The 19949-nt window shown below is 40.2% G+C and overlaps 1 protein-coding gene across 1 annotated transcript in view; it reads right to left on the bottom strand.

The window, feature by feature from the left end:
- notch1b (notch receptor 1b) overlaps positions 1-19423 on the bottom strand; it is a 65357-nt gene extending 45934 nt beyond the window's left edge. The window contains exons 1-4 of the mRNA XM_049470286.1: positions 19116-19423; positions 16950-17025; positions 975-1237; positions 537-875 (exon numbers count right to left, since the gene is read on the bottom strand). Of these exons, the coding sequence (XP_049326243.1) occupies positions 537-875; positions 975-1237; positions 16950-17025; positions 19116-19176 (739 nt within the window). The 5' untranslated portion in view covers positions 19177-19423. The remainder of the gene's footprint in view (positions 1-536; positions 876-974; positions 1238-16949; positions 17026-19115) is intronic.
- Positions 19424-19949: the final 526 nt, after the last annotated feature.

Here is a 19949-nt window from a genome sequence, read left to right as displayed (position 1 = left end):
CTAATAAATTTACCTCAGCAGTGCTATTCAAGTCACGTTTGAGTGAAATTTACACACAGAAATGCAGCCTTTCTGTGAGCAATCTTTTGGTATCTAGCAAAACAATTTCTACAAATTATAAAGTTAAGTTAGCTCAGCTAACGTTCTCAGCTACTAGCCCTATCGTTTCAGCTTGTATCTATAAAACAGCCAGCTTGTAAGTCACGCAGACAGCTAGAGTAAAGCTTTTGATTTCTGCAAGTATTGCAGAAAAATTCATTTAAACATGCTGTTTACTGGCTCCTTCCCACACTCCTTGCTTTTACACAGCAGTGCTCAAATGGGGGGTTGAGGGTAGGCCTGCTGCAGCTGCTGCTACTTAAAAAATCCTAAAGTTAAAGGAAACACTGTAATATGACTTAAAATAAATATTTATAATTTAAAGTTATGGTTATCATATAGATTATACATAAATTATTCCATGTTTACACTTATTTGTCTGAACTCCAGATGAATAGTTCAGTTCTTAACACCTGAATGAGATCGTGCTTGCTTACCTGGCAGACAAGAACACTCGTAACTGGTTTCTCCTTTCTGGACGCAGGTTCCTCCGTGAAGGCAGGGTGAGGGGCTGCAGGGCTGGTACAGGGTCTCGCAGTGTTTACCCGTGTACTCGGTTGGGCAGTTGCAGCGGTAGGAGCCCACTTCGTTCACACACACCCCACCGTTATTGCAGGGAAATGGGCTCAGGGCACACTCGTTGACGTCCTGTTTGCACGTCTCACCTGAGAAGAAGGGCGTGCAGGTGCAGATGTAATGGGAGTCGAATGGACTGCACTGGCCCCCATTGGCACAAGGGTTTGAGGCACACGGGTCGGCCTGCTGGCAGTTTTTACCTGTTAAAGAAAAGGGAAAAATTAGCTTAATGTTTCAGGTGTGTCACATCCAGCATCAACACGTTTTATACTAGTGTACTAAATGTTCTACATTCTTACCAGTCCAGCCTGGAGGACATTTGCACTTGTACGTGCGAACGCTGGTCAGCTCACACGTCCCTCCATTTCCACACGGTGAGCTGCGGCACGGGTTGTCCGTGGGAGTGAGGCACCGGGGGTCCATGTAGCCCAAGTGACACTGGCAGACGAAGTCCACCTTGTTGTCACGAATGACCGGCTGGCACACGCCGCCATTCCAGCAAGGATTGGGGAGGCAAGGGTTGGAGAACTGGCAGGCAGATCCCCAGAACTTCTCAGGACACCTGAAAGAAGGAATACCAACACAAGACATCAGATAAGCACACAGGTAAATCATGCCCATGTGGGACCTATAGGGGTAGACCAACTAGAACTCAGAAGTTTTTTTTTTCCCCAGGTGTCATGTTGGCCCCACATATAAATGTCAGTGGTGAGCCTTTTTAGGAGGGGTTAAACATGCCTCCCTCTGGATTGCTCACGGCACACAAGGCCTAGAGGAGACCCATGAATCTCTTGTATCCCCAAAAGGTGTTGTAGAAAAAGAAACATTTGGGAGCAAACTTCAGGATACAATGTAAAGCAGAACAGACTCCTATTTTGTCAACAAGACAAACGAAGATACAAGGTTTTTGGATGACAGCAACACTATGCTTACAGATTTACCTGTAGTCTGATGAGTTAGACAATGCTTGTGGGCAAGCAATATGGTCATAAAATAATATCATGATATTTCAGGATATTTTTGCTAAAAAAATATTTTTGCCGAAATGAACAAACATTTAAAAAAAAAAATGTAAGAATATACTACTGCAACAATTATATTATTGTAGTTTTATATAAATATGAGTCATTCAGTATAAACCAAAAAAAAATCTAAAGCTTTGTCTTATTTCATAAACAATAACGTGCAAAGCTTACAAAAACTCTTGATTTAAATAATGTTTAAATAACAATAGAGTAACAAAATAAAAAATATAATAAAAATAAAGCAATGTAACAACAAAAATCTACCACATAATTAAAGTATATCATATTCAGTACATGCAAACTGCAAACAGAAATTATATCCGATGTAATCTTGCCAATGTAGGTAATTTAACTATTTTATATATTTTTAAAAATCTTTCCACACTGTGTGAGTTCATGTACTGTCCCTTTAAAAAAAACAATACTTGTAGCGTGTGTGGTAATGAGACCTTGCCTCCTCCAATCTGCAACATGGAATCCACATGGAGGAGAAGTTAAATAGATAACTGGGATAACTAGGGTCTGTATGGGTGGCCCACCTGGGCACCAGAGAATTTTGTCCATGGCTTTTCTTGTGGGCCCCACATGATGAACCAGGAGGGGTGAAACATGGGCCCCATCTGGGTTAAACACTCCACAAAAGAGGTTTAATAAATGGGCCTGTTTGGGAGGCCAAACTGGGTCCCAGTAGCAGAGCCCATGCCCACCTGGAACCCAACAAGCCAATGTTCCACCCACATGAACATGTTAGCTGGGAAAGTATCTTGAGTACCTTGTATCAGAGGAATAAATGCCGTCTACATTATTTATTAAAATAATCGTTCATTAATCATAATCGATATAAATGTTTATTTAATTACGATATGTAAGATATATCAAAGCACAGGGTAACAGATATATGTCTATCAGATGTTTCTACTCATATAAACATGTCTTGGCTGTTATATTAAGGGGGTTAAGATCTCTACCAGCACTCCACACATGGATAAACTGAAGAACACCAATCGAAACTGTGCACAAGTTCCTAAATCAGCCTCCAGTAAAAGTAAGTTGGAAATCCACAACTAATCATCTTACTACTGTAACAGTGGCATGCAATCGCAGCCAAAGAACTGTGACACAACCCACTGCACCAGCAGATGCACAGATTCAACACGTTCTACACGACTAGCCCCAAAATGTCAGCGCAGAAGGTTCAGAAGGGCCACAATAAACTCACCACAACCACAAAAGAAGAAGTGAAAATTACTACATGATCACTGGAGGCAACATCCCAGCACTAGATGGTCACTGAGGTTTATACCATAAGTTCTGCATGGTCACTGAGGTTGCCCACACACAGACTTAAAAAAACATTAAGAAAAACATGAATGACACAATGAGCTTTGATATGTTCTGAGTGAAAAGCAAGATTATAAAAGCTATATTTTGGCAACGCACCCATGATACACTTGAATTATATATATATTCAATATATTAATAGTGATATACTAAAATGATTGAAACAAAATGAAATCACTGCCTAAAAGGTGTCATTTTTCCAATTATTCAATAAGTCATTTTGTATCACTTCAAGCAGGTTTAAAATGTGTAATATTTAAGTAAATATTTAATCTGTTGTGTTTGAGTACTTTTGGAGACACAGCCCATAGCCATCTGCCCATTGCACTTTGTGTAGTTTGTTATAATTAGTCGAATGAATACTACGGTCCTTAAAATGAGGACTGGCAACTTTTTCTGAGCTGGATTTCTTGCTGCCACTGGACAACAGGTTAAGAGCACTGCACTGCTTACATAGGGTAGCTAAATCTTGCGTTTGAAAGTGAGTTACGAGTAGAAAGCCTAGTTGCAGTTGCAGTTGGTTATTCTGAGCTGGATTACTCACAGACAGTTGATGGCAGGTTGATGGTACTGCCCTGATCTAATTGTGCTATGGTATAATATGATGTATGTCCATAATGTCTGTAGCTTACTGTGATATTTAGTTATTAAGCTTAGAATACTCGCATTCAGCATCGAAACATTGAAACTGCCAGAAAGTGGGTGCATCTCTACTTTTTAATGTCCTCTTAACTACCTGTAGTATCTCTAAACAACTTTCTAAAGCCACGTGTAAAACTATCCAGATCTGATTGGATTTTCGGAGTAAGTCTGACCTAAAACTTATACAATGCAGTGAACAATACCAGAGACACTGATCTCTCCACGCACTAACCAGGAAAAAAGGCATCTCTAACACAGAAATCAATAAAAGAGTGTTTTTGAATGTCAAGGGATTCCACACAGCTCATTGTAAATTCTGGCTCGTAGTTCTAATCCTATTTCAAACAGTTGCATGAAAAGCAGCCACCCATCATCGGCTCTTAGGGGGAAATTTCTGCGCGCCTCAGCCTTTCTCTCCCATTCATACGCTCAAAGGACAAGGCAGTGTCTTTGAACCCAGGGCTAACATTATCAGCGACTTCAAAGCCCCCTTTCCACCATCTCAATACCTCGTATTCTTCTACAGTAGAAGCTCGTCCTGGCATCAATCATGAGCTGGAGGGATAAAGGGACTGCGCATTGGAAAAAAAAAAAAAACTTTGTAAAAGGAGCCACACAGACTTCATAACAGGGGTTATCCTGGGTTGGCTCAAGCGCAGGCATTCGTCCGATTTTACTGGCCTGACACAAAGAGGGTGTTTTCCCTGCAATACGACAATGTTGAAACAACCTTTCGCCAGCAGCGTAGCCACACAGAGGCCGCGCAATACTTAAGCCGTGTCTTTAGGCCCCGGGGGCAGCCGAGTGTCCCCTGCACATTCCCCGTGCCTTTTCGCTCTCTGATCACAACAGGGCCCCAGGCTGGGACGAGGGGGAGCTGTGTTTTTACTGTGTCTCTCCCAGGATTAGGATAGCCAATAACCTAAAACCAGCAAAAGAAAACACAGGGGACTGAGAACCAGGCATGCCAAAACCATTAAAAACTACGGTGGGAATTGCCCCCTTGTCCACTTAGGCTACCTTTCCTCTCATTGTCCCACTGCCATTACGACCCCATACTTATCTGGATGCTAGTGTAGGAACAGCAGCAGGCTGAGGAACTGTGTTAGGCTGTAACACTGTTACGTGGATTCTTTATACAAAACTAAAAAGTTTGGGGTTCCAGAATTTTTTGTAAAAGAGAAGTATGTGCTGATATCCACACCTTTACGATAAATGTTTTTTTTTACTACACTAATTATGGCCCTCCAGCAACATTGTTTAAAGAACAGTTTGTTGCAGCCTAAAGAGGTAATTTTGTTAACTGACTGTTGAAATGAATGTCCAAAAGACTGGCTCTTGTTTTGCTAGAAGGGAAACTTTCTGTTATTGACACACTGAGGACTATATCTCGTCACTGAGCTTTAGAATACACACTGTATTTCCAAAATGATTTACTCACCCATCCAAATCACTGAACTCAATCCTTTCAATAGGTGTATAAAAGTAAGAACCTAGGCATACAGACTGCTTCTGCTTCTACAAACATAAGTAAAAGAATGGGTCTCTCTCAGAAGTTCAGTGAACTCCAGCGTGGTACAGTTATAGGATGCCACCTGTGCAACAAGTCCAGTCCTGAAATTTCCTCACTGCTAAATATTCCACAGCCAACTGTCAGTGATATTATTAAAAAAATGGAAGGAACTGAGAGTAAAAGCAACTCACTCTGTTATCTTGGCTTCTTCCAACATCACTGCATCAATGCAGTTAGAATGCCAGCCATCAGCCTTGTCTTACATCACCACCAAGTCATTAGCACGTCAGCTACCAGCCTCTTTCAACATTACTACAGGGGTCTCACTACAGCCTGCTACACGTAGGCTACTGCCTGGTCCAACATTACTATTTTGATAAATTGGTCCTTATTTTAGCAATCTACTAGTGAGCTGTCAACCAAGCACTTTGCAAAAGGCATGTACTATCTTAGCGTCTTAATCATGGGTGTACTTGGGTGTACATGGGTGTACTGTTTTGGTTTTAATGAGAAAACCAGAGGGGCCAGGTTCATCCGGACTTAGTCATTATCTAATCTGTGTTAATGCAGCAGAGGAACTGAGCTTCTCTGAACTTCACTGAGAGCGCACTGGTGCTCTGTGCGGGAGAATGTGGCCTGGGGAGCAGGTGCACATGTTAATGAGTGGCCAGCAGCTGCTGGTTGAAGCGCACCCCCCCCCCCCTACACTCTGCACTCTCCTCCTGTAACCCCTCCGCTCGAGAGAACAGGGTGGCCGAGGCAGAGAAGGCCCTGAATGGCGTCCCTGCGGCAGGAAGACTCCATCAGAAGAGCCATTGTTCCTACAGCCATTCAAGAGCTGGCCAGACCACAGCCAGGGCGCCTCTGTCCCTCCGAGTGAGCATTCAGTTAAACCTCCTCCTCCTCTGCGCTTTTCCCCTCCCCTTCCTGCCTGTTGCTGCTCCCCCTACTTCAGATTCTTGCCCTCTTGATTAAAACCCTTTCCTAAAGGTGGGAAATGTGACAAAAATAATATCACAAAACATGATTGGAAAGACAAACTCAGGATACTTAATACAGTCAGCCTATTTGTACCAGCAAAACTGTTTTAGATTTGTTAACAAACAAAGACAAATCAATTCATCAGCCAATCAATCACCTTTTCATACATTCATAAAAGTGTATCGTCATATTAGTAATCATAATAACAATAACATATCAGCATTTTGACACCTTCCCCCCTTCTATTCATTATAGTTCACTACAACTAGAGTATTGTATCGTGAGAAATCCCCATCGTTTCATTTCCACATTTCATTGCCTCTCACACCCTCCCTCCTCTTCCCTCCCTAAATTCTCATGTTCTCATCAAAAGTTCAGGACTCGTTTGTGACTGCACAACATGGGGTCAGGCCTGAGTCACATACCGAAGCACAGGGCGGACCAGGCCTGCTCTGATCTTTACTCATTTTCCTGTTCCTTCTCCTTCTATACCCGTAAAGAGGCTTTTTATAACAGTGGTCATCAAAGTTCAAACTTTTACTGATTCTTTCTTCTGATGCCACAGTTTAACCCACCTCATCAGGTTTAATGAACTTAAATTACACACTTAATTCATTTTGCATTACTTTAGTTGATGGTGAAGATCATTTTCACCCTTTAAAGTCTCAGAGGTAACTATATGTCTTGTTTTCTTCCTTTCTTCGTCCTTCCTGTTCCTGTCTTGCTTTTGTGCTTGTCTGTTTCTGTCATTTCCTCAGCCTTTTTTAGTACATGGTCCTGTTTTGTTGTTGTCTTGTCTACGGCCTAGCCACGCCCTGTTATTATTAGTGTTCTCATCTGTGTCTAGTTTGTTATCCTGCCCCCTCGTTATCCCCAGGTGTTCCCTGTCACTCAGTGTATATAGAGTTCTTTTGTTTTAGTGTTCTAGGATTTGTCTTTTGTGTGCTTTTGTCAGGTTTGTTTCTGTTCCTTATGCTTTTTTAATCTTGTTGTCCCAGCTGTCTTTTGTACCTTAGTTTTATTAGTCTAGTTTGTTTTGTTTTGTTACTCTACCCATGTATGCTTCCTGTATACATTTTTCTTTGCTTAATAAAACTCATTACCTGCATTTATGTCCACCTTCACCTTCCCATCCTTCAACATCTGTGACCACTAATTACTAATTATTCACTATGCAATTTGTCTGAAGAAGAAATCTCTTCATTTTTCAAGTGTTAAATGTTTACTTGGGACAGGTAAAAATGTAGCACACAGGAAGTGATGTAAAAACTGTTGTTTGTGTGCAAAGCTTGGTTTTGACGTGCAGAGCAGTCAACATATTTTCCGTGCGTATTTGGTGATATTTCTGACTGCATAACCCAAAAATCCAACCAAAGAGAACTTTCCAGCCTGCTACTACTAACTAATAGTGCACTTCAGAAGTGGCTTGACTTGCTGAGGAAACATCTGTTTAGGGCTCTAACAGTCAGTTTCTAAAATAGATTTGTCAGAAGTAGGAAAGATTGGCAAGCTTAAGAGCACTTAGGATCTAGGAGACTTTGACACTGGTTAATAGCTACCAAAGGTGGTCAAAGAAAGAACAACTGGTAAACAAACAGCAAAGTCTTGAGCACCTATGAGCATCTTAAACGATTTGATCAGTTTAAGCTCAATCTTTTGGAGATGGTAAAGTGCTCTGGAAGCGAATGCTCTACACAAGCTACCACCCAACTTAAAGTAGGATGAGAAGAGGGAAAGGTCAGGGGATTGTATTGATGGCCTACATATGAGACACTCGTTACAATATACACATCAAATAAATATTCAGTCACTGGGCTTTCCTCAATACAGGGTACACAAGTTTGGACTCCCGTAATTGACTATTACGGACCTGGCAAGTTCGACTCGCAAGTGCATAATCGATTGGTGATGTTTCTCGAGTCCACAAGAACACAAGTACAGACAAGAAAACACATTGAGAAACAGCTACTGTATGATGTCTGTAGACCGATGTGAAGACATTTTACTAGAATGAGGACTTTCAAACATACAAACTATCATTTATTTGAACTGCTATTGAGTACTGGAAATCTTTTATTGGTAAGATGCCCTCAATTACCCAGATAACAGTTTTTAAAGTCTAGAGACAGAACTAGACAAGATTTAGGTGTTTTTTCAAAGCGGTAAATCAGTTTAATACTCTAAATACCACACTAAGGCCTGGCTGGCACTAACTAATATAACTAATGTCAGGAGACCCACACTTCTCCCAAATCTCCCATATAGTATTCTGCTGTTGTCAGCTATTTTTGGTCGGTTATTACACACTTTAATACTCTTTCTGGAGGAGAGACTTTGGAGGCAGTTACGTTCCAGGAGACGAACATTCAGAAGCCATCTGAAATGAAGAAAGGATATGAAGTCTGGTTTAAGGGTTTTGTGGAGCGTCTGAGGGGAGGAGCCCCTGGTCTGAGCGGCGGAATGTAGCCGTTTACACTAAAAAACTCACTCTATCCTGCGTCCCCATCCCTGACAGCACTCCTCAGTGGGGACTGCTGGCAGCCGCACTTCACAGAGCTCCGCAAAAAATCACACCAGCTTTGAAAAGTCCACTCGGTCTGCCCTGTCTGGCAAACAGATCCACTTCTGGTGAGGATTCGAAAGGCAAACACATAGAGTCACAGAGTCAGCCTCTCGTGGCTTCGGCTAGCAGAGCACACATCAGGAGAAAAGTGGTGGGGGAAGAGCACACAGAGGCCTCGAGCAGAGGCGGTTTGCTCTTTAACTTGGCACAAGCTCGACAAATAAGTTGTCAGCACGAGATCTATCTTCCAGAGACAGCGAGGGGCACTTAGAGAAGATCCATTACAAGTTACAGACCAGAGACCCGAAACATTCAGGCTATATGGGAATAATGGTTTGAGCAATTTGACCCACAGTATAAAAGCTAACTGCTGCGGCTGCACACAAGAAACTGACAGTTTTCATTATTTACAAAACATGTCTCACAGATTCAGACAAAACACATCGGCGAAACCAGACGCTGTGTAAACTGCCATAGTTTGTTTGAAACTTGAAACTATACGACCACAGAGTGACCCCCTCACTGAACTGATACTGTTTATATACCTTTACTACACACCGGACAGAAACCCCTTTGTCCACTAGACCAGTGATGGGCTTCCTTTTGTCTGTGGTCGCCAGTAGCCCGTGACAACAGGTCTCTGCCAGTGCCGCAATGCTGGCCAAGGCCAGAGCAGATGTTTTGATGACACCTGACCCCTAGCCAGATGAAACATGGAGGGGGTTCCACCCACTGCAGCCTAATCTGCCATCTGCCATTCAGATACAGTGGAGAAGACTCTCTCACTCTCTCTCTCTCACACAAGTTAAACACTAACTCAGATGAACTTTCAAGGTTGAACTCCTCATTTCACAGACAGAGTAATTGCTGTTTATCTCCAACTATCTCAAATAAACTTCATCAGCTTTGTTTTCCATTGAAGTTTTAAGGCTAGCACTGTGCAAAAGCATTTAGATTACACAGAGTTATGAATTAATCCCAAATTAACATGGGGTGTGCAATATTGCATTGAATGCAATAATATCATAACAAATTCTGACACAGTATAAAAAAACATGCCGTTACATACTACATATTGTGATATGACAGCAGATATATTTTGTATTTATTTTTCTATAAATCGTATTTATTTATCTTTAATTGTTTGTTCAATTGCTTGCAAGTTCATCAGTAAGTCTAGGTAAGTTTGCAAATACAAAATACAATTTTTTGTTTCTATTGAATGTATGAAACTCTTATGTTTACACTAAATTTAACCGTACCATTTATCTTGTTGAATTAGTATATTCTTGAAATGAACTTTCAAGAATATCGTTATCACAAAAAATACCCTGAACTAACATGATATTATTTAAGGGCCGTATCACACACCCCTATTTGAGACAATGAATCAGCTTGATTTCTATTAAATGGACAGCCATAATTCATGAAAATTCTAATATAAAATATCTAATATAAGCAATTTATTTAAGTGTATGACTTTACAACTTAACATTTCTTAAGTGATGGTTTAAGAGATGGAAGATGTATTTCATTAAAAAAATTAGCATTAAATAAGCAGTATTTTTTTCACATAAGCAGTGATAAAATACAAAAAATGTAAAGCATTTAAAAAAACATTAAACAATAAAATATAATAAAATTAATAATTAAACATACAACTAAATATTGACTACACTTGGCATGTATTGCTTCCAGCAATTACTTGTTTGTAATGCACAGTACTTCACGCAAAATAGTCACTCAAGGGATACAGGTAAATAAGCCAGTCAAGTAATATAAAATAGCTTGCAACCTGAATCTGAAAGTGTAATCCCACTTCTGACACTAAGTGAAATGTTTATTCTGTCTTAAAGCAGATCAGATCAGACTGAAATGGGTGGACTACATGCGGCCTGTGATGCAGCCAGAAGTTACCTGTTATAAATCCAGGGCAGAATTCCATTTGAGTGACTTGGTATATTTGTGGAACGTGTAATCTAACCCTGAGTTTTAACACCACTCACCGCATACCCCTCTCAAAAGTAGCTTACATGACCCCTGAGCCCAGTACAGTGTCATAACGTTGAATCGTATCTCCCCAAAAATCTAGAAACAATTGACATGGATATTAGCTAGCACTAATATAATATGAACACATTATTTCTCAGATAAATGGTTTAACTTAGACTTTTGTTTTATCAAACAATATAAAACATTTACACAATAAAGTGTTGGCTGTTATATACATGCTGCTTGACCTTGAATGGAACTTTTCAATTATCAAGGCTTGCTACTGGTGGCACTTACATGGCAAAGCTCAACTTTAGTTTGTTATGGTGCAAGTTAGTGCTTTTACCACTAACTTGGAATTTTCCACCCCCAAGCAGTTGTTAGAACAACACCTCAGTAGTCTACAAGCTTTCAAATCCTCATTTCCTGTAGCTGAGTGTCTGATCTTTATGAAAAGACGGCCTCAGGCTCCTCTCTGCCCCTCTCTGTAATCACTAGGGGAGACCTGTCTTCCAAGGCCACATCTGTTAGTGTTCATTAGAGTCATGCTTATTTACCCCTGTTAGTGAAGGACCCCATGGGAAAGGCCGGCAACCCCAGGGACGGAGCAGGGAGCAGGCATTAGGGACTCAATACTGCACTAATGAATGCAGCGTCTGGTGCTTTTTTACGAGTCTGGGAACTACATTAGTGTTTTCAGGTGTCCTTCAGAACTCTAAATAAGTTCTGGATGTCATGTAAAAATATATATTTATATGGTCCTGGATGTGAAGAAGAAAAAAAAATCTGATTCCAGAATGCAACACTTTTCACATAGCCTCACAGCATTTGGAAGCTGCGTGTGGTATTTGTTAAGGCAGCTGCCACTGCTGGAGCTGAATGGCTTAAACCGCAGGCGCTATGTATGTATTATGTCGTAACTAACAGCCATTGTGTATCAGTCTATGAATACTTTACCTTGATAGCGATCACTTAAAGTGCTGCGATGTTCCACAGACAGATGGCTTGGGTCAAAAGCATCAAATAAAAACAACACGCCTGATTTTTTTTTTCTCTTTTTTGCTTGCCCAGCTGTGCATACAGAACATGATCCAGCACACTCTATGCTATTGCAGAATGTGTGATCAAAAGTTCTGCAGAATTCCTAAGAGAATTTGAGCCAAGTCCGCTGTATCAGATTTCTGCGTCTGAAGAAAGGCCAACAAGTCACTTCAGTCAAAGTCAATCAGCACTTTACGTAGCCAAAAAATTCGGACACCTCCGTCTTTATTTAAGACGCGAGTCTCGTGAAATAATAATAGACCCGGCACGCCGTCTTCCCTGGCCGTGGAAGTGCACTTCCTGTATTTGAATGCAGAGAGGAACTCAGAGGAACTCATCCTTGACCCTGTAAACAAAGCTCGCATTGAAGCGCCCCTGCAAAGACAAGAGACTGCTTTCATACAGTACTTATCATACGCCAAAGGACCGAAAGACCTAAGCGTTTTGATTGCTTACCCACACAAGCTAATCTACTGATCAACTACACCATAAACACACACGCAGCTCTGGAAAAAATTAGGAGACCACTTAAAAATTATGAGTTTCTTTGATTTTACCAAATTGAAAACCTCTGGAATATAATCAAGAGGAAGATGGATGATCACAAGGCATCAAATCAAACTGAACTGCTTGAATTTTTCCACAAGGAGTGGAATAAAGTTATCCAAAAGCAGTGTGTAAGATTGGTGGAGAAGAACATGCCAAGATGCATGAAAACTGTGATTAAAAACCAGGGTTATTTCACCAAATATTGATTTCTGAACTCTTAAAACTTTATGAATATTAAGTTTTCTTTGCATTATTTGAGGTCTGAAAGCTCTTTTTTTTTTTTGCAAATAAATACTCTAAATGACAATATTTTTATTTGGAATTTGGGAGAAATATTGTTTGTAGTTTATAGAATAAAACAACAATGTTCATTTTACTCAACCATATACCTATACATAGCAAAATCAGATAAACTAATTTAGATACTGAAGTGGTCTCTTAATTTTTTTCCAGAGCTCTATATTTCAAGCATATTGGTGCAATTTCAAGAATTATATTTTTGCAAAGTGGTCATGGCCTAGTTTGGAGCCTCAGGTTAAAAGAATACTCCTGCACGATGCATCCGCAGTTAAGCAGTTGAGTCCACAGCTTTATGGTTCTTTTACAATTAAAGAAAAATGCCTTGTAATTAATTACTGACCATGGTACTATCTGTCTTGATGAAAACAAACACAACCACATTCATCATTTGTGTTGGACATGGATAGAAATTGTCCCATGCCTTTAAACTCATAAACCCTGCACACAGGCCCACACTTTTTTATCATTTTTTATCATCATACATAATTATTACTATCATAATTAACAACAGTTTCATGTCTTCAATAGAACCCTAGTAATGCTATATATAATAGCTATAATAATATAAATGTCATATAGCAGATAGCAGAGAATTAGGAAACAGATCAAGGAATCAAGGGGTTAACCCATCCATGAAGTGAACTCACATGTGCCCAAAGTGGACGGTAGCCTTCACTGCAGGATCCAGGGTGCAGAGTAAGTGCTGACCCAGCGCTGATCCTATAGACTGTAGGCAGACTTTAGGACACTTCATATACATATTATGCAAGGTTGCTTGAGGGTATTTTAACACCTACAGTATATATATATGACTGCTTTACAAAAAGTGTGTAAACTTTAAACGTTCCCCCTTGGTTTGGTTTGTTTTTAACACAAGGAACACAAGGAAAAAGTGCATCACAATGCATTACAGCAAGTCCTTACAGACCTGGAGTAGAGCAAGACAGTAAATACAGTACATTTTCTGAGTAGTTTACCAGGTTCACTGTCTGTTGCCTTCAAACTGCAAAGCAATCCAGACACACCAACGCACCAAGTACGATATAAACATAATCTAGGCCACTTGCATAAACTATGCCATAGATTGGATGCAGAAGTATACTGTAAATCGGCCTGAAAAAACGCCTATAGTCATCACAGCACCTGACAATTTTCAGGTAATGGACAATTAGAGGTAGACAAAATTCCCCCTGATTCAACCATGTGTACTTGACCAATCTGCAGTCTCTCAGCTAGTCCTTCCAGATGGATCCAGGCCTAATCCAGCTACATAAAGCTCAAAGTCCTCTGTAGCAGAATCCTGGCCAGCTTTATGAAGCCTTAGTTCTTGCCCCTTCAAGTTCTGCATCTCTCATCTCTCTGTCCGACTATAAGCCGCTTCATTCCAGCCATCTTCTCCCTCATCCACTGCTGTGGAATCCAGCTCTCTGGAAGCTGCCTTCCATCGCTGTCAGCCCGGCAGACATTTGGCCTTGTCTGAGATAACTGCTCCCTCATGCTACTGTGTCTCCTTCCAAGCATCAGGTTTGAAGGTTTGGCATTCCTGGCATGGCATGCAAAGTAGGAGTACAACATCTCAAAACTGTTATCTATGTAAGCCTGCCTGACAGACAGACACCTGACCTGAAAGCTCTGTCCAACCTCAACAAAGAATTTTGCTGTTGATGGAGAAAAGAAGTCAAACATCTTGATTGACTGAAGTTGGCCACTGGTTCAAGTTAGAAGCTTTACTTTAAAAGCAAATGAAACTCGCAAATGGTTTCAGGTAAATTATCAATGGGCAAAGTTCTACACTGGGAGTTTTATTCCGAAAAAACATAACTATATGCCTCAAAACCAAAACAGTCATTAGCAAAGCCTTGTTCCCAAGCTATTTTCATGCCTATTCTTGAATGTGCAAATAGCTATAGTGACCCCCTCCAAGAAAGTGTCAAAACAATTTGTCACACATATCACCCGAGTGCTCTGGGGAAAGTGAAAAAAGATCAAATAAAGAGAAGAGAAGTCACATGTTTAAGAATATGAAGAACTTCTGAAACTTCTATCCAAGCACGCCAACAACCCATCCAATTAAAACAATGTCATTTGGGTTATTCTAACCGCATTGTGCCATGCATCTCGTATTTCGTTTACTTTCAAAACTGCTCCATCAGTTCCCCACAAGCAAATTGTTCCACGTGAACAAATGCTAACAAACGTCCATTTAGCCCAACATCAAAACAAGCGTGCTTCCAAACTCTGATCACCGGGAGCACAATAACTGTCCCCGAAGCATTTTTTAGGACACGCACAATGGATCCATTTGATAGTGGCGCAGGGTGGTCAAAACTGACCTCTGAACCTGCTGCTTGCCAGGGCTGGCCAGACATGCTGCGGGCCCAGTGGCCCGTCCACTCATAGCGTACGAACAATACATGAAAGGCAGCAGACACGGTGAGTGAGCGTCCCAGGCGGGCGGGTGGAGCAGCTCTGGTCGTATCTCCATGTTTAATTAGAGGAGTCTGAGGGTTAGCGGGGCACAATGGCAGCTTTGTGGCCCGACTGCGGCAGGGAGGCTGCCAGACAGAATTAAGACGTGGCCCCGCGCCAGCGTGGCCCCATGCACTAGCAGCCCTCTAAAGGGAGGCCACAAACAGTGCAGCAGACCTCGTTTCAAACTGGCCAGGCTGATAACTCACTGATAACGAGAAAGAAGACACTGCTGCCCTCGGCCAAACTCCTGATACTCTACCCTACATTCCCGCATCCCCATTGAGAACAAGTACGAAAAGTTCACAGTACAAGAGTCACTGGAGCTGTCAATATCTATTATATTAGAAATCTACCTACAATTTTGACAGTTAATTGAGTAATTATGAAATACGCTATGGTCAAACTATACAAGATTAGTGAGATTTTAAAAGATTCTATCTAGAAAAAAAAAACAGGATGCCCCTTATTAGGCTTCATTAAAGGGACCCATACCCCCATTTTGAGTATTGTTTTTTTTTTTTTTTTTTCAATGATTTAACCTCTTTGTTACTTTACCTTTAAGACTGGTTTATATATGTAAATGTGCTTTGTTCTGATTCTGCCCTGTATTGTACAACATTCAAAATGCAATCTGGGTTGAAACTTATTAATTCAATATGAATGGGTGGAGCTAAACAGGGCAGGTACTGCTCATTTAAATATGTTGTTTTTGTGACCTCACAAAAACAGTGAATTAAAAACTGCCGTTTTTCATCTATAGGTACACTGGTTGTTTATGGACTGAGTAGTGAATTCTTTTATTTACTAATATTTGCATAATATATCAAGGCCTTTAACAACATATCAAGCAACATATTAAAGCCTTTAGCAACATTTTGCACCAAGAAATATAATTAAATTGATGTTTTTGTCAGACACTATTTTAAAAAAGATACAAACCAATACAAACCAAAATGGTTAATGACCTGTTGATCATTAATTAATTAATTCATTGCAGTTATTTTGCTGCTATTATTAACTTGATATGAAAAAGTTTTGGCCTCTTTTTTTTTGCATTGTCCCCTTAACCCCCTCCTCCCCTCCCATTTGACGGGAGCTTCAGGAGAGTGAAGCTATGCGCTCTGGGGCAAGTCTGTTTCTTTGTATATTCCTCCAGAGCATTGCTGCCAATTATGAAAACATCCAGTCCAATTACACTCTACTGCCATCTGTCCTTCTAATGTAAATCACACAGAGAGAATGGCCATTCAAAAGGGGACAAAACACCCGAGTGGGGACAGGGGCACACACGGGGGGGGCACAGGCATTCTGGGAAGCCTCACACAGATTAGTCACACAGAATTAATCTAGGACCGGAGAACAATGACTGCCGAGCTTCTGGCAAACCCCAGCTGTCGCTTCATAAAAGAAAAGAGAAACAAGATTTAGGGCTCAGAGCGTCTCTGAGACTTGTGCTGGAGAGGTGATGGGGACTGGACTGGTAGATACAAGGCCAAATCCCACCCCCTCCCATCATCATCATCACTACCATCATCAACATCAACATGGGCCAGGGCTTGTTTTCTCCTCAAGAATTTGAATTTTCATGCAGGAGTACAGCAAACACACACAGCGTTTTTACGTTGCCAGGTAGGGCCTCAACTAAAAAGAAGGAATTTATGCATGCCACTGCTGATTTACCATCCACACAAAGATCAGATAGAGTACAATTAAAACAAAGCATTCACACACCTTACAAAGCTACTACTAATTCCAAACATCAAGCTGGAGGATCACGTTTGGCGCGAAAACAGTTTGGACAGACCAGACACCAGACACACACACACTTCAAGCACTTGTTGAGGGTCGTACTCACTTGCATTCTCCTCCTCTTCCATCTGGAGTAGGCACACACGTACCTCCGTTTTGGCATTTCTCAGAACATTTCAGACCTGCAAGCAGAACCATGAGTTAGTTGTTCAACTCCTGCTGAGTTGAAAATGCACACATTTTTTAACTTGTCAAGCACTGTCTAAACACTGTCTAAAAATAACGATCGTTGAAAGATTCTCTAAATGTAGAAGCAATTGGGGAAGCACTTTTTAAACTCTAAAGAAAAAAAAAACAACTGAGTTTAAAAGGGTGTTTAGAAAAAAATAATGAGATAAATAAATAGTATAGCTATGAAAAAACATTTCTGGCAGGTTCTTTTTGATGCGAGTAGATAGAAATGTGGACTAAAGGAATGAATGCCCTTCAATGGCTTGCAATCACCCATTCAGTTACAATCTGTTGAATGTTATGTTGAGTTATGTACAGGAGTTTAAGCAGTACGATACTTCATTACCTCAGTAAATGTAGATTACTTTTGCACTTTAAAGTAAAATTCTAATAAGTATGGATGTACTGAGACTTTTGGCCAAAACCAAAACGGAACAAACTAAAACATTTCAGTAATATAGTGCTATATATATTTAGTGCTTATTAGAAGTTACTTGTTTATGTCCACAACCAAGCATAATATAACTTTCCCAATAATAAAACAGTATTATAACTGTTTATAAGTGGCTTCATCTTGCTTTAAATATTTTTAAAAATATAAAAACAAGTATTTTTGTACGTTTTACTCAAACACAGATATAGAATATAGTATACTTGTGCTTTTCTCAATTAGTACTCAGGCACAGAAGTTTTGTACTTCACCCAAAGCTAAGTTCTTCACCAAGTTGGACAGACACTGAAATGCCATGGCTGTGAGGCTGCAGTGAGGTAAAAGTGTGAGTAATAGCACCTTAAAGAGATGTTTGTAGAAATTGAGGTCTGACACCACACACTCACTCACTTGCATTCTTCAAGCTGCAGCTGTTCCCAAAGAATCTACTATATTTGGCTTCTAACAGGGACCTGCAAAAAACGTTTCTCTGAAACTTGACCTAAGTGGCCTAAAGCAGCTTTTTAATGGGTCTTTCTGTCTGGTTTACTTGCTTGTTGAGAAAACCTACTGGAGTTTATAGTTTTTACATTTTTAATTGTAGCAAACTTCTCTAACTGGCATTGGGCTTTTAGAATGAAAACGTTTTTTTATTGCTTAGTATGAGGCTTTACCGTGTAAGGCAGCTTATAAATTCCCACAAGTAGTTAAATTCTACATTTGTAATATTGAATAACCGCTAGCTATTGGCTAACAAAGTCTGTCAGCTTTTAGCCTACTTGCTAACTGATTAGCCTCGCTAGCTTGCTGTTCTATGAGACAAGAAAACTGTTCATTAGTGATGCAATGAGCAACTTAAACCTTTTTTCCAATAATTAAATATATTTATAAAATAAATATTTTTTAAAATAAAAAATATATATAAATGAAATATATTAAATATGGTAAAAAGTAAATCCTAAATAATAAAAAATAATAAAATGCATAAACTATACCAAATAACTTTTTATATAAAAATATAACATTGTGTTTAACTTAAAACACTTTAGCCAATTAATATGAATGAGCTGGTTTACAGATTTTCAAAATAAAAAAAGTTTACAATTATTTTTTAGATATTTTTAAATGTCTTTATATTTTACTTATTTGGGATTGTTTCGATACTTTTTTAATCTTTTTTTAATCTTTTTTTCTTTTTTTTCTTAATAGCTAATTAAAACTCCATAGCTCTTTAGAGGAGTGTGTATGTGTATGTTAATTGGTTGATTATTCTATTGTATTATCATTACTAGGCAGACAATGGTCTAAAAATGGCAATAATGTAGTTAATTTATAGCAGTAATTTCTGGGACAGTATCGTCCATCACCCAATCCAATTAGCGAGTATAACAAACTGGGTTAACCAACATTATACAGAAAATACCCAAATACACCGCAAAACAACACCTTACCTCCTTTTTAATCCTAGGCTGAACTTGTTTCCTCTCTCAGGTCTCCCAGTTAACTAGTAAACCTAAATAAACTACCTTCTTGTTTTATTAACTCCTCCACCGTAATTACAGAGCTGTTATTTAGCTACAGGCTGTGACACCGCCTTAATAAAAGTTTTACCTTTAGCCAGGGAAATCAGCGATATCAGAAGAGTAAGTTTCGCAGGGAAAAGCTGCTGCATTCCTTCTTATGAGTTTTAAAGTAGTTGTGCGATTCCACGCGGGGTTAACATAGATCCAGCATTTGTGTTTCTCCAAAAGAAAAGCAAAAAAACAAACGCGAACAGAGCGAAGACACGGCGGACAGACAGTTATAGATCCAGTACAGGCGCTCCTCCCGTTCCCACAAACTCCCTCAGACTGAGTGTGAGTGAGTGACCTGGCCTCGGCAGCCCTCCTCAGTAATCTGAATGAGAGGATGCGTTCAGACCTCCATGCTCCCAGCGCGCAGCTACTGAGGGGCGTTCACTCCCCGCCTCTGTGTTCCCGCCCGTTTTCAGGCAGACCGCGTAGACCCGCCCTACGACTGGTTAGTAGCCAATCCCAGCGCAGGATATATTCCACAAGCGTCAAGCGCTGGAGCCACTAGCCAATGGCAGCACAGGGGGCGGGGTCTCGCCGGAATGCAGGTGTACCACAAACAACGTTTATTAATGTAAATTGCCCTAAGAGGCAGTGGGAAAACCACGCCCACCATAAACTCCGCTCTCCAGTTCAAAACACGCAGAGGCGGGAAAAGTGAAAAGTGGCTGTTTGAACTGGGGCAGTTTGTGTTACTCTGTGTGAATGTGTATTCAAGTGCAAAAGGGTTTAATGAGGAAAGACAAAAATAAGTTTGCAGAAAATAAGAAATAGCTGAAATAATGAAAAAGATGCAGAGCTTTCGCTCTTCAAATAATGCAAAGTTTATGTTCATAAATATTCAGAAATCAATATTTGGTGGAATAACCCTAGT

The sequence above is a fragment of the Astyanax mexicanus genome, chromosome 22 (genome assembly GCF_023375975.1).
Source record: "Astyanax mexicanus isolate ESR-SI-001 chromosome 22, AstMex3_surface, whole genome shotgun sequence".
Taxonomy (NCBI): Eukaryota; Metazoa; Chordata; class Actinopteri; order Characiformes; family Acestrorhamphidae; genus Astyanax; species Astyanax mexicanus.
Note: the sequence above shows the minus strand (reverse complement) of the source record. Positions and strands in the feature narration are given on the sequence as shown.